The sequence below is a fragment of the Rhododendron vialii genome, chromosome 9a, assembly GCF_030253575.1.
Source record: "Rhododendron vialii isolate Sample 1 chromosome 9a, ASM3025357v1".
Classification (NCBI taxonomy): domain Eukaryota; kingdom Viridiplantae; phylum Streptophyta; class Magnoliopsida; order Ericales; family Ericaceae; genus Rhododendron; species Rhododendron vialii.
In genome coordinates, this window is record NC_080565.1 from 30,694,568 (window position 1) to 30,709,112 (window position 14,545).

The window sequence follows — 14,545 nt, forward strand, 5'->3', positions numbered from 1 at the left end:
AGAGTTTCGAATTTTCACCGCGTGAACTTCGGCATTAAATTAGACCATGTTATTGGATACCCAGTAAGGGATTGAATGGGGACGGATTGCATTACAGCTATGTCTAGACAAGTTTCAGGACTCCAATTTGAATGTGTTGAACAGGAACATGAAATTTTCATTATGTTCAAAGACAAAATGTTCTTCAGTTCTGTTTACGCTAAATTTCTGCATATTTCTACCGAGTTCAAAATGTTAGTACTTCGACACCCTCACGTGCAATCCATTTGGTGCTTCAACTCTAGGGAATTTTAGAAGCTTCTCTTCCCCAACTTCTTCCCATCTGGCAATACAAAGACAAAACGTTTGCTATATTAGAACATATAATAGTAATTGAAGACTTGAAGTATATAGGTTGAATAGTGAGTAGTATCATTAGAGCATGTACACCAAGACTTAGGTAAACTAACTATTAAACAGTGTAAAATTGGAGTATTTTTGCTAGTCTCTTTTTCCTTTCATGCTACACCAGTATTCTCTATAACCTTCTCTATCCCATTAAAATACTATTACTCAACATTTCTATACACACATAGTTGTCGATTATCCCCGTTGGTTTTGTTCCATTTTGCCGGCGACTGTTCAAGGCCACCTGAGTTGTGCCCTTTTGCCTGAGGTGGGAAACTAGATTTGGTGTTGTTCAATTTGCGTGTAGGAAATGGCAAGAAAGTTGTTGGGTTTTGTGTGGGGGTGAGATTGGTGTGGTTGATTATGAGATTTGGGCAGAAAAATATGGGGTTTTAGATGGGTCTACCCCAATACCTTGATCCGCAACGTCGGAGATGCAATTGTACTCGAAATCCGCTGCCATCGCCGGTGGAACACCACCACTCTGTCGAAACTTGTTTAGATCCGTGGAGGGGAGGAAGGAAGGTTAGATTTGGGAGGGACGGAATCTGTCAAACCCGGAGAATGGACCCATCGGCGACATGTCAGCGTTGGCGTCAGAGAAAGAGATGGCCCGGAGTTAGAGGAGATGGCCGGAAGTGGCCGGATTCACCGACTTTCATGATCAAGAAGAGAGAGATGAGGGAGGAGAGAGAAAAAAAAACAATAAAATAAAGACTGGCTTTTAAACAGTGCTTAGTTAAAAGTACCTAACAACTGTTCATAAATCCTTTTTACCTCATTTGGTGCAGTCTGTTTTTTGTGCTTTTTCTCTTCAAAATAGCTAAAAATCCTTTTTAGCTCAACTGATACACTTGCTCTTACCGGATTAGAACATTGAGTTTATTAGCCAATTCTCCTTCATGAGATGAACTAGGAAAGCTTAGCTAGGCAATTTTTAAGCAACGGCAGCATTACATCTCATGAAATTTCATAAAACACGTGTCCAAGATATAATCCCGCTGCTCCATGTTACATCGACTCAGGCGCGAGTGTGCCTAAGTATCAGATTCATCTAATACATACTCGTGAATATTTGGATCTTCTCTTTTCTTGGATATATTGCATTTGCTTGATGTCCTGTAGCATTTCATTTATTATGCTTGAGCTTTCTACACACAATTTCCAAACAGTAAACTCGAACCATTGCACATGGTTTTTAAGTGAGCTTCTAGATATTTTTTCAGACAAGTATCCTGTACTGCACCCTTACGCAAGTGTAGAGTGTCTGACACGAGTACTTTAAACGTATAGAAGAGTCTGTAACATAGTTGCTGCCAGTGCCACCACAGGACTCGGAATTGGACGAGTAATACAGAATTTGAGTACCTGTATCTAGTGACGAAGTAGTGAAGGAATATCGCAATTGTAACTATTCCCAACTCCTTTCCCGGACAAAGCCTGGTTCCCCCTCCAAACAAGAAGCAGTAGTTGTGAGATTCCAAGCTCTTTTCCTGGCGGGTGGCATTTAAGAACCATATCCTCAAGTTTTAGACTCGTGCACAAGCAAAAAAAACCTTAACAGCTCGTAAAGAAATAGATTTTCTTGTTAGCTTACCAGCCATCTCCACGGATTAAATTTCTGAGGCTCTGGATATAGGAAAGGATCGTAATTGATCTCCCTTGTATAAACATAGATTCTCCATCCTCTTGGGATAAAATATCCTGAATAAGAGTGAACATGAAATTGCATATCTGTCACTCTTTTGTCTGCAGGAAAACCCTGATAAACAGGCGGCGAAATAAAATTCTGCCCTGATTCGACCTAAGAGTTTTGTAGCATACCGTTCAATTCCATTCCTTCGGTTGTCTTTCTCAAAACCCCGTTGACAACTGTGGCCAATCTTGATGTTTCAAATATCACCTGCATTGAGAGACATACAGTTCCAATAAGTATATTAGGAGGGGAATTGGTACTGAGAGGTGCAAGATCCTTTATTCTCAAAATCTTTGTCCCCCTCTACCATTACACTTGCGAGTTGCAACTGCATGATGATGTCTCGGCATTTGGTACCCGGAGACTCTCCATGTTTCATTTAGTTTAGAGTACGTTAGGAGAGAAGGACAGATTCACAGTGGCAGGATTTCTAGCCGTATAGAGTGGGTCTGTCAATTCGCCTACCGCACGCGTAAAAACCATCGACTTGTAATCGTTCCAGTCAAGTGGCTCTTCTGGCTTTTTCCTTCCTCTTATTGCAAAATGCTCATCCTACAGACAATTGCATCGTAACAGAGTTATTGACCCTACAAGTTTTCACCAACGATCGATTTTCAACAATGTATAGACTGTTGCTAACTCTGATTTCTTGAAGAGCTGATGGATGATCATGAAGATACTTGATGGCCATCATTGAAGTAGTCGATACGGTTTCGAAACCCGAATATAGAATCATAACTACTTGATCAAGAATTTCCTCATCATTGAGTTTGTATCTTGGATCCTCTTCCTTTAGCAGATAGTCCAGCATGTCATAATTCTTCATCAAGGAATTTCTCCTCTCCTCCATGACATCTCTCAAAATTCCAAGGACACTCTTTCTTGCCTGCAAAAGAACATCAACTTCAATAAGCCCAGATTCATTACCACCATCAAAATCAGTTGGCAGAATACCTTTCACAAACTACATTTTGAAATACGAACACTTGTTTGTGTTTCTTATCCTATTTGTTTTCCAGCAACAATATGTTTCTCGAAAATGTTAAACCAAAATTGTTATATTTTCATACGGTCTTTTTCACACACAAAATCCTAGAAAACCAAGTTGGCAAAAGCTGTCAAATATTTTCGTCCTCGATAAATTACCAGGAAACCACGATGGTAAGTTGTTCCGGGAATGTTGATTGGCAGCGAAAGTGTCCCCGCCATCAGCTTATCAAACTCTGCTTTGAAAGCCTCATAGATAGAATCTGATTCAATTTCCATTATCTGCTTGAAGGCTATCAGCAAAGCCATCTGAACGAATATATACAACACGTCAAACTTAATTCCTCGAAGACAAATATACACAACACATCGGATTGTGATCATCTTAACTTACATCAGTGGTTATCATTTGGATATCAATAGTTTTGCCTTGCAAATCGCGGAGGTGGATTCTCATGTTCTTATCGATCTTGGGAAGGAGTTGGTCTTTGAGCATGGAAGGGTTGACGAGAGAGAGAAATGATCCTCGTATGCGTCTGTGATCGGATCTGTGTACAGCAGCAATGTTGGATTTCCCTAGTATGTCGAGCGCGGATTGAGGGTAGCCGGGGACAAGACCCTTTCCTTCATTCAGGAGGATGTATCTGTTGAGCTCTGGATCCATGGACACAATCGTAGGACTACCTAGTATGTGGGACTTGAAAACACTTCCATATCTGTCAATTCAACAGTTTAAATTTTCTTGCTATTAATAGCTGTTTCAGTTAAATCTTGATTCACTAGATACATATACACAGACACAATGTGTCAGAAATCCATAACCGCAGAGAGAAACTCTAAGAAAGAATCAAGAACTCAATGAGAGATTTTTCAGTGCCGAGCGGGTATATCTTACGTGGTACCCGCTCGGCGCATCCGAGCCGTCCGATACACTTTTGGACGGCTCGGATTGAAACCCTCTCTCTCCTCTCATCCCAACACTTTCTCTCTCATTTTTCTCTCTCCAAATCTGAACCGTTCAAACACGGAATGGATAGTTCGGATGCGCGAGTAGGTGCCATGTGGTACCTGCTCGGCACTGAATTTTTTTTCCCTTCATTTGCCTTTATTAGCTTTATTTTGTGAATATTTCGTTAGAACTGGGGATGATTCCATGGATACCGTGCTCTGCACATCCGGACCCCGGGTTCTTGGTATAACCTATATATATAGCATAAACTCTACTTATCTTTTTTGGGTAAGAAATAATGCGTCCCAATATCCAAGAAATATTCGCGAGTCTTTAGCAACCACTGGATAAACCCTTGTTAACTTTGGAAAATTCTTACCCTCACGTATGTAAGTTTTTTTTAACCGATGTATTCAGACGAGCATATGCGCACCTGATTAGTCCTGAGGAACCAATCTCATCGCCCGCTAAATATGTAAATAAGTTGTGTTCGAATGAGCATACGTGCACCTGATTAATCATGAGAAACCAATCCTACCGCCTACTAAACAAGTAAATAAGTTTGTGCGCCACTAGCACAGCTCTAAAACTTTTGGCCAGGTTTGATAAAAGGGTTTTATAGCCGATCAGGACCATCTTGGAAAATACTCTTTCTCCACATGCATTGATGCAATGATCGGCACCCAAAATTGATTCAATGATCACATCCAGGGGTGGACCAATATTTGGGGCACGTGACCCATGTGCCTGCCTCCACTCAAAATTATTTCTTTCTTTTTTCTTTTTTTTTTTGTAGAATTAGTAATTCTTATTTGTAACAATAGTGGAGAAATACCCTGTAAGAAAGGTCATTTTCAGAAGCCTGTTGAGGTCCATTCTACTTTAAAACTTGTTTAAAATTTTTCTACTATTTTTTAGAAACTTCTGTAAAATAAAATGCGTTACAGACATTTATGGAAAATACAAAAATGCTTATTCTGTAATGCTTGTTGTGATCAACTAGAAAATAAATTTTCTTTAATCATAGTCAATGTTCCAAAAGTCGCTAAACGCTACCCAGACGGAAAAGGCCACCTAATCTAGACGTTGGACCACCGCCTAGCGCCAAGGCGGAGTATAGTCGGCTAAGATGGCCAACTTTTAAAACACTAATCATAGTTAGTAAAAAATACTTTAAAATTTTGATTCCTCACTCTGTCACTTATCACAAAAGAAAGTAGAATATTGGGAGCTCTGGTTGTCCAGAGAAGTGAAATTTTGAGACTCATTCACCAAAAAACTGAAGTCCTTCTGGAACACACACACACACAGAGAGAGAGAGAGAGAGAGAGAGAGAGAGAGAGAGAACTTCTTCTCAAACATGTAATGGGAACTGACCTTGCTCTCTTGTGTTTCATGAAATCTGGACCTTGCCTCAGAAACTCCGTTGTCTCTCCGAAGACAGGCCATCCCATAGTCCCTGGAGGCAACCCTTTCCCACTGTACCTTATCCCATTCCACTTCAGAAGACCAAAGCAAAGAAAGAACCCCATGGCCAACATGCAAACCCCCACCATCACAATCTCCATTTTTTGCTCCCAATTTAGAAGCTCTGAACAAAATTGAACCCTCTTCAATGGTTTTGCTGTAAGTTAATGATATGGGTTTGGCTCAGAATCATATGAATGAATGTTGAATCATTGGACAGGTATATATAGTGAGAGAAACAGAGGTTGCAAAAGCATTTATAGTAGTGTTATTTATTTAGGCCAAAACCATGCACCCCCACTCATGCCTTTACCAAGTATGTGAGAAGTCGGTTTTTAAATCACGGTATCGAAAACATAAAGGTATTATTGATATGATCATATATTGACCGATATTGGACCATATCGGGTTCATATGTATCATTAAGCAAATAAATAAGAGTATGAGATGTCTAAAATTCCGTAACTAATGATCGATACGATAAATAACGATCTTTATTTAAAACCCTCGTGAAAAGCCATAAGTACATCGAATCATAATCTAGTTCCGTTACATTGAAAAAAAAAAAACCCAGTGATTGATTGAATTACAATTTACAACCATTTTTGTCTTGGATTTTGCAGTAAATGCTCACCTGGCCGAAGAATCTTTTTTTTCTTTTATTAGGAATTTGAAATGAATGTTCCAAGGTAGAGATAAGTTTGACTGGTGCTTTTGGTAGGGTATGAGTATGTGGGAAAGCTCTGCACTCATCCGGATAATTGACATTGACATTGACCTTTTTCCATTGATGTATGACCCTTTATTTTTTAAAATTTAGACTTTTTTCCAGGGAAATATTTGGTCAGTTTAAAGAAAATCTACTCCTTGATATCATGTCCCAAATCTTAGAACATCCGCACCACTGCCCCTACTTTTTGCTCAAAGTTTAGAATAAAGAGCAAAACGGCAGAAAGTCTCCTGCATCAACCTCTTGTCCTTCCTCTCTACTTTGCAATTTGTTTGGTTTTGTTCGGTTTTTATTTTAGTTTTCACTTTCATTTTTATTTTCAATCATTACTTCTATCTTTCTCCAATCATTACTTTTATTTTTAATTATTATTTTAATTTTTTCTTTTTATATCTCTCCAATCATTACCCTTATTTCTCAATTATTACCTCTATTTTTCTCCACAATCATTACCTAAAAACAAAACCATAACTCCTATCCGAACAAAGCCTTTACCTTTACTATCGTGCCTCTTTACAACAAACGAGGCACTATTTATCATACTATACTCCCTCCGCTCTTTTTTTAAAATTCAGTATTCCATTTTAGACTGCCTCTTAATAAGTGTCTATTTTATAAAATTAGTGGGTAAAAGTTTGTATATTTTCCATTTTGTTCCTAAAAGTAGATTCTATTTTGAAAAGTTAGTAAGTAAAAGTTGAGGTAAAAGTTGATGTAAAATGTGTAATCATGATATTTTCTTAATAAGTTAGAGTTACAAAGCGGGATACTTAAAAAGGGTCGAAGGGAGTATTATTTTACTAATTAATTGTACCCCACCAATGAGCCTTTTGTTTTCTTTTTCAAATCGGATGTTTGAACCAGTTTGCGCGTTTCAATTAATTTCGGGGCCCTGAAGGTAACGTCCGGGCATAACCCAAGTGCTCTAATTTCCAATCCGTTTGAATCGGTGCGAAGATCTTATTTGTTTTGTATCATTTTATCTTAAAGTGTCATAATTATTTTTTGTCTATAGAGCTCTCATAATCAAGTTTCTGCTTTACATGATCCAAAATAAAGAGTAAAAACTTAACTATGAGAGCCCTAAAAATAAATTAATTATGACTCTTTAAGATAAAACGATAAAAAAATAAGATTAAAAAAAACAATTCAATATTATTTTGGAAGAAAGAAATAATATATTAATAGACCATAAGTTAGAATAGTGAGTCTGATGCAGTATGTATTTTAAAAGTGACTAGCTAAAGTAATAAAGTGATATTTTAAGGTATAATTTGATCTGAAATTAAAAAAAGCCAATGCGGATGCACTTATAACGTAAAAAAACAATGCTACAAAAGCAGAGTTTTTCTACATAAGACTGCAAAAACAAACGCAGAGATTCCACCTTATGAGAGAAGCGCTCTATGCTATAATTTTCTATGTCAATTTCTACGATTTCTAGCTTTGTGTAAATTTGAACATGTTCCAGAACTCATTTAGTTTCCAATTTCATGATGAAAACTAGTGCTATTGCGGCTACATCTCCTGCTTATGCAAATTAAAACTGCAAACTTCGTTCGAAAAACTCCAGCACAATCGAGGATCAACACTAGAGACGGATGTATGTTGGGGCATATGGGGGTTGCGTTGTTTCGGGGGGTTTAATATTAGTTATTTTTTATTTGTTAAGAACACCCAGATATTGTATTTTGTATGAAGTGTTATTTAGACATTGAAATTTATTTAAGATTGTGTTCGTTTTGGGTCCCAAAACTCAATTTCTCTCTCCATACGGTCTCTCATAAGTTTTTCTTCCATTATTAATCTCATTTTTCTTTCTCTCTCTCCTCGTTACCCAAAAAACCTCCCTCAAAACTTAAACCAAACAAACTATTAGATTTTCAAAACTTGAAATTTCAAAATCTTGTTGTTCATAGTTCGGTCCCTGAGTTTACGACATCCTAGTTCCATCCCTGATCAACACCCTCCTCCAGAAATAATGAATAGAGCCTCACTTTTGAATTAAATTCTTCTGGTGGGTTTTGTTTTGTAAGTCCATGGTTATTTCTCCAACAAAAGTGCAATGTACAAAGAATTTTACCTGGAAATCACCCGAAATGCACTATTTATGACCGATCATAAATAGTGCATTCCGAGTAAAATTTCTTTGTACCTAGCAGCCGTCTTCCTCCAAATTTGCACCCAAAAGTCCCAAAAAAAGCATGCATACCATGACGAGCATTTGGTAGGAGACCAAACACACCTATAAGAGTAAGAGTACCCCCATCTTGTCCATGTCAAAATAAAGAGAAAAAGCTTTCAAGATTTTTGTTCAAATCTGTTTGTAATTATAACAAGCCAGCCAGGTACACCCCATGTTCCTCCTGTGATTTGCATTCAGCTGACCCCCACGTACGTGTAGTTGTTTTACTCTCTCTCATAATTCACCATTGTTTGGGACCATCTCCCCAAAGCCTGGTTCCAATGAGATTTTTTGGGATTTTTTTCTTGTTTTGTTCTTATTTAAATTTTTTCACGTTCGTTAGTTTTGCGTTTAATTTTTAGAAATTATTGATTCGTCTTGTCGACAAGCCGAAAAAGGTAAAAAAAAATTAGGACTTTTATCTAAACATTTTTGAAAATATCCAAGACAAAGTCCAAAAAACCTCAAAAAGCCGGTTTTTGGGACTTTTTCTTGGATATTTCTGAAAATATTTGGGTAAAAAATAAAAAAAAATTACGTTTTTGATTCCTCTCTTCGAAACAAATCAATAATTCACAAAAATTAGGTGCAAAACCAGCAAATGCGAAAAAAAATTGAATATGAACAAAACATGAAAAAAAAAAAAAAAACTCCAAAAAGCTTAATTAGCGGAACAAGGACTCGTTGGTAGTTGGTTTGTAATCACTAACTAATCACTCAACAGAATGACTTAGCACACCAAATTAACCATGGTTAACTGACCAACTCAATGTCATCATCATGCATGCATGCACTTTTTAAGGTAACTTCAGGTCGTTAATTATGTGGGTTCATGTGAAATGACAGCACATCAATTAGCCTAAACAGGAATGGGTATATATAGAGAAAGTAAATTCGAACTAATTAATCATATTCCAAGCAAATTATTAGGTACACTTTTGTAACTACCGAAATGAAGGCCTTGTTCGTTTCACATTTTTCATTTTTCTCTGTGCTCTTGTCTATATCTTGCTTCAAGTGTTCATTGGATTTTTCAAGATGTTACCAATGTAATGACGATTTATCTCTGTGGACCTTACCGACACTACATGATACATCTTGTAGTGCATAGATGCACTGTAGGGCCCCGTTATTCAGTAGAGTATGGGAAACCGTTTGCTGAGGAAAGCAAAAAATTCAGTTTTACGCCTTAAAAAATGCCTAATATAATGAGTGTAAATTCTCAAAATCGAAAATTACCATTGGTGGCAACCTTAGGTTGAGTAAAAGTTGATATAACAGCATCCACAGTGGAATATGCCTTGAAGGATTGGTTAAGTTCGTAGGTTAATGTGCTCTTGTGTCAATTAGGCGATGGTTTGGTTTGGTTTGAAGAGTATCCGGCGCAGTTGGCACTACGTTAATATTGTCAATATTTATATTGTCGGACGTTGGAAAGGATGAGAGAGAGTGAAAAATGTGAGAAAATGTACTAACTAAATCAATACAACACTTGATGTTGAAAAGAAAATTATCGTGGCATAACATTCCCTTTTTAACACAAAATGTTTTACATCTCCATGAAGAACTTTGGAAATTGACGAATATGCAAATCAAAAGCTCTCTTCGACACTACTTGCACACTTCGATAGATTGGGGGTGGACTCGACTTCTCTTCACCTACAAAACAAAAAGGCTCTTTTGACAAAATTGAGGTTTGATTGATTAATAATTTTAAAATCCCGAGATTAATCATGGACCTCATGGTGCACGTAAAATTCGCCCAAATCTCTGATTACCAATTAAAATAAATAATTAGGGGTGAATATTGCAGCAATATATAATTAAGTAAGGTCACGTGGTGCCTATGGTAGTTGAAGGGAGGCAATCTGTAATTCTTTTTTCTTTATTTCTTTGTCCCAGACAATATCGAACAGTAGCATTTTAATACTCCCTCCGTCCCAATTTATTTGTCACTTTTGGGAGTTCGTGCCGTTTTTCAATTGATTATATCTTGTAATTTATAATGTTTTAGGTGATTTTGAAAACATTGTATTATAAAACAAATCGAGATTTATTAAACAAGATCCATATTGGATATAAAATTCATTACCAATTTAAAGATATAAAAAGTTTTTTTATCCAGTTAGAATAGAACTGGGACAAGTAAATTGGGACGAAGAAAGTATTTGTTAGATTACTACGAATGCCAATATCCATAAAAGTCGAACCCCCACCCTCACGCTCCAAGGAATGCTCTTCGTAACCATTGAGCCAAACTCCAAGATTGATCAATTTGGTTGGGTTGGTTCAAGCCAACAATGGGATTCTGCAGACCCGCCCAACGGCAGGCCCAGCCCACCTGGGGAAGTTTTGACCCCTCTCTCAAGCAAACGGACCCAGGTTTAGGGTTTAGATTCTCCCTGTGGAATCTGGTGTGGGATTGGCTTGGAATCCCAGACTGATAAAATAGAATTAGAATGATATGTATGTTCAATTGTTCTTACCTACTACCTACATAAACCCTTAGAGAGAGAAAGAGAGGAGAGAGAGACTCACGGAGCAAACATGCCGACATTAACGAAGCTATACTCAATGGAAGAAGCTTCTCGGCACAACACCAACGGCGACTGCTGGGTCGTCAAAGACGGCAAGGTATGTTTCAATTGGGTTCCTGTTGGATTTGCTTTGAATTGCTTTGTGTGGATTTCAAATTCTTGGGTACACTAGCATCAGTTGAATGCTTAAAGCTCGTTTTTTGTTTTTTGTTTTTCTTCTTGGGCTGCTGGTTGTAATGTCGTTAGAGAAAGTGCGTGTTTGCGAGAAATAGTTTTTATAGTTTTTGAGATTCTAGCTTTTCAAAATCAGCTTGGAGTGTTTGTCAAAAATTCTAGATAAGCTAAAAAGTAATGAAATTTTAAAATCTCAAAGCTGGATTTGGGTAGCTTTGGGATTCTACAGCACGAATTCTCAATAAGGAATGAAATTCGCATAATCTCGCACGACAAACATGTTTCTTAACTTCTACTAAATTTCGGAATCTAAAATATGTATCCACAATCGTTGCAAACACACCCTTTATGGGTGCAATTATCTAGTGTTCTAAAAGTTGCTAGGCGGTAGTCGGGCGGCCGGGCACTGCCTAGACATTTGGTGGATTTTCTATTTGTATATCTTTTAAAAATATTCTCCTACCCCCTCCCCAAGTTTTGAGAGCAAATACAACAACACAAGTAAAACAAAATATTAAATATGGCACTCCAATAAAAAATTACACCGCCTAGCTGATTAATCGCCTAGCACCTAGTCCTTAATTTTAAAAAATTACAACGCCTAATCGTCCGCCTAGCCACTGTCTAATCCGCCTAGCGCCTAGCCAGCCTAGCCAATTAATCACGCCTAGTGACCGATTAATTGGCCCGCCGCCTAGACAACTGCCTAGGGCCCTAGGGGTACCGCCGTGCTTAGGTGCCAATTAATCGGCCGCCTATTAGAACAGTGAATTTATCTCTTGACTTAGGCAGACCAATGGGTAATTATTAGTTTCTTTGGGTAAATATAGCTTAGTTTTGACGAAGAATTGGCTTAGAAGAAGTTAATCATTAGTATTTAACTATTTTAGGGCTAGTGGAGTTGAATTGAGCTTATCAAGATGGCATAGGCTCGTGAATACTCCTCCTATAACACCGTCCCTTCCTGAAATCTTACAACCTTGACTGTTCAACCCTGGAAAAATTAAATCATTGGTCATTCGTCAATCTGTTGTCTACGAGGTGCTTCCATTGTAAGGTGGCCCCGTTCCAGAAATCTTCTTAAAAAATAAGCAGCTTATTTCACATTTTCAAACGCAAAAATAAAGTAAATGAAAAATAATTTTTTAATTTTTTTTGCATCGTATAAAAGATCTCATCGAGATCTTCCAAACAAGATCCATATTACATATTTTTAGATTTTAATAAGTTCATAATTTTTGAGCTTGAAATTGCCTTCTTACAAAATAAGGACTTATTTTTAGTTCCGGAATGGAGCCTAAAAGTACACAAATTTTGACAACTTAATGGAACATATCGGCCTATGTCTTTCGTGATGTGATTTGTGTTTGAAGTTTGAATAAGAAGCTGTTTTGATGTGCGGGATAATGGATACGTAGCTATTAGCTAATCTACCTTATATTATCTTTCACGTGGCTTGTAACTTTGTGATGTCTTTGATGTGGCTTGTAACTTTGGGCGAAAGGCTTTTCTGTACACCTGATTCTGTGTCTTTTGGTGTACTATCTCCCATTAGCCGTTTTGGATGACCCAATTTTTTTTTTCTTTGCATATGCCCTGTTTTCACCGAAGTGGAAACAATAATCTTCCAACTGCAACTTGAAGGGTTTTCACCATGGGAGGAAGCACCCTACCACAGGGGCTTTGCAGGATCCGGTCCCCAAGCAAGGAATTGAATTGAGATCTTTCCTGCTTTAGACTTTCCCATTCCAGGGTGACTCCATTTGCGCGTGCCCTAATCGAGGGATGGCAATATTGTTTCAGTCTAGCCTTTTTATCAATTACTCAAACATTTAGGCTGTTCTACAAGGCATGGTTGGTTATACACAGCACTACAGCAGCATAGAGTACTTCTAGTATGCTCAAATCCGTTCTTCAGGAATTAAATTCGGACTAATTTCCTGGTTATCAGAACTAAATCAACTGATTCCACAGTATAAATAGGTGCATATTTCCCCAGTTCCCATGTTGTCTTCCCCAGCCAAAGTCATTCTTGAGTTTCTCCCAAATAGGTGTGTTTGATTTTTTGTGATTTTAGATGCATGTTGTTACCTAATTGTAGGAGATTAGTTTTGCCACATATAGCTTTGGTGTTAGTTGTCCAACGGGAGTATTAGTGTGTGCTTTAGGTTATACGATCACTAAATGCCAGTAAATGGTGAAGGTGTCTAAAGCTGGAGAATGTGCTGCTGTAGTAGGATGCAAACATGATGCTGAAGATGTAGCATAATAGCGATATGAAAAAGAAGTCTCATATTTTGATTCCTTTCATACTTTTAGGAATTTGGTTGCTCAATGAGCTCATATCATGTTTCCAGTTCAACTTTATTGACCATCTAAGATGTGAAGATCCGAGGGATTGTTCGTTTTGATTGAATAGGCCTTTCTTTTTGGTACACGTGGACATGGTTTGATGCTTTCGTATTAGGTGGCATCCCGATACAAAATTGATGTTTCCAGTCGATCAACTCCTTTATCAATCTTTTCCGAAACTAATGATGCCTTTTCATATCCTTACATTTTGCGTCTTCTACCATGTCAGGTTTATGATGTGTCAACTTATTTGGATGAACACCCCGGTGGAGATGATGTTATCATTGCCGCAACTGGTACATATTCCTATGCATTGTAGTGGAAACCCGATTTACCATAAATGCACCATCAAGTGGCCACCTTAAAAACGTAATTGATTGGAAGATGTAGGTTTCTGTTGTCTGACTTGGGATTGTGTTTTTTCAATGAAGGGAAAGATGCCACCGATGATTTTGAAGATGCAGGGCATAGCAAAACCGCAAGAGAGCAAATGGAAACCTTCTGCATTGGGGAGCTTGATCCAACCTCTCCTGCCATCCCTGAACTTGAAATTTTCTCCAAGAAGCAGCCATCAGAAATCGCCCAGAAGCTCAAAGACTTGACAAAGCAATACTGGGCTGTTCCGGTCGCAGCTGCCGGTGTATCCGTGGTCGTTGGCTTCTTGTACTTGCGAAGGAAGTGAAGGGACGACAATTTTTATTGCTATGGTCACCAATTTTGATCGATTTAAACTGTAATCAGTATTATTCATACCGATTTGAGGAGTTGGATATTGAATTTGATGGTGATGTTTCTTTATTCTTATATAAGAGTTGTGACACCAATGAGGTTCAGGGCGTTTGAATTAGGAACTACTAGCATCTTAGATTAGCTAAAGCTTTGCACCTGGTCCGAACCACATGAGAGTTGTGTGCTCAATTTTAAGCATACAAACCTCTCTGGCTCCACATGAAATAATCTATATAACGATGAGGTGATTTCCGCGTCCACATGGTTCACATCTTCCGAAACATAATACTCCACTAGATTGCATGTGTCTTCCATAACGGGGTGTAATTTCTTCACCAATTATCCCAACAAG

The 14,545-nt window shown here is 37.9% G+C and overlaps 2 protein-coding genes across 3 annotated transcripts; one reads left to right on the forward strand and one right to left on the reverse strand.

Moving 5' to 3' along the window:
• Positions 1-15: 15 nt before the first annotated feature.
• LOC131301037 (cytochrome P450 85A-like) lies at positions 16-5,707 on the reverse strand. Of its 2 annotated transcripts, none has more exons than XM_058327135.1 (9): positions 5,397-5,707; positions 3,465-3,786; positions 3,230-3,379; positions 2,724-2,969; positions 2,549-2,635; positions 2,212-2,290; positions 1,985-2,075; positions 1,756-1,880; positions 16-322 (listed from the first exon to the last, which is right to left on the reverse strand). In XM_058327135.1, exons 1-8 carry the CDS (start codon positions 5,585-5,587, stop codon positions 1,799-1,801), a joined length of 1,248 nt encoding a protein of 415 aa, XP_058183118.1. In that variant the 5' UTR covers positions 5,588-5,707; the 3' UTR covers positions 16-322; positions 1,756-1,798. The 2 variants fall into 2 exon arrangements, with proteins under 2 accessions (XP_058183118.1, XP_058183117.1); XM_058327134.1 differs by having other exon boundaries at positions 18-322; positions 1,985-2,091.
• Positions 5,708-10,764: 5,057 nt separating this feature from the next.
• Positions 10,765-14,311, forward strand: LOC131301038 (cytochrome b5). The gene is made up of 3 exons (XM_058327136.1): positions 10,765-11,035; positions 13,694-13,760; positions 13,896-14,311. The coding sequence occupies exons 1-3, from the start codon at positions 10,949-10,951 to the stop codon at positions 14,144-14,146; spliced, it is 405 nt and encodes a 134-aa protein (XP_058183119.1). The 5' UTR covers positions 10,765-10,948; the 3' UTR covers positions 14,147-14,311.
• The last annotated feature ends 234 nt before the right edge of the window (positions 14,312-14,545 follow it).

Coding starts and splice junctions, on each gene's coding strand:
- LOC131301038 (XM_058327136.1), top strand. CDS start 10,949: ATGCCGACATTAACGAAGCTATACTCAATGGAAGAAGCTTCTCGGCAC. Junction 11,036..13,693: donor GGGTCGTCAAAGACGGCAAG/GTATGTTTCAAT, acceptor CTACCATGTCAG/GTTTATGATGTGTCAACTTA. Junction 13,761..13,895: donor TGTTATCATTGCCGCAACTG/GTACATATTCCT, acceptor TTTTCAATGAAG/GGAAAGATGCCACCGATGAT.
- LOC131301037 (XM_058327134.1), bottom strand. CDS start 5,587: ATGGAGATTGTGATGGTGGGGGTTTGCATGTTGGCCATGGGGTTCTTT. Junction 2,092..2,211: donor CGAAGGAATGGAATTGAACG/GTATGCTACAAA, acceptor ACTCTTATTCAG/GATATTTTATCCCAAGAGGA. Junction 323..1,755: donor TACTTCGTCACTAGATACAG/GTACTCAAATTC, acceptor TTGTATTGCCAG/ATGGGAAGAAGTTGGGGAAG.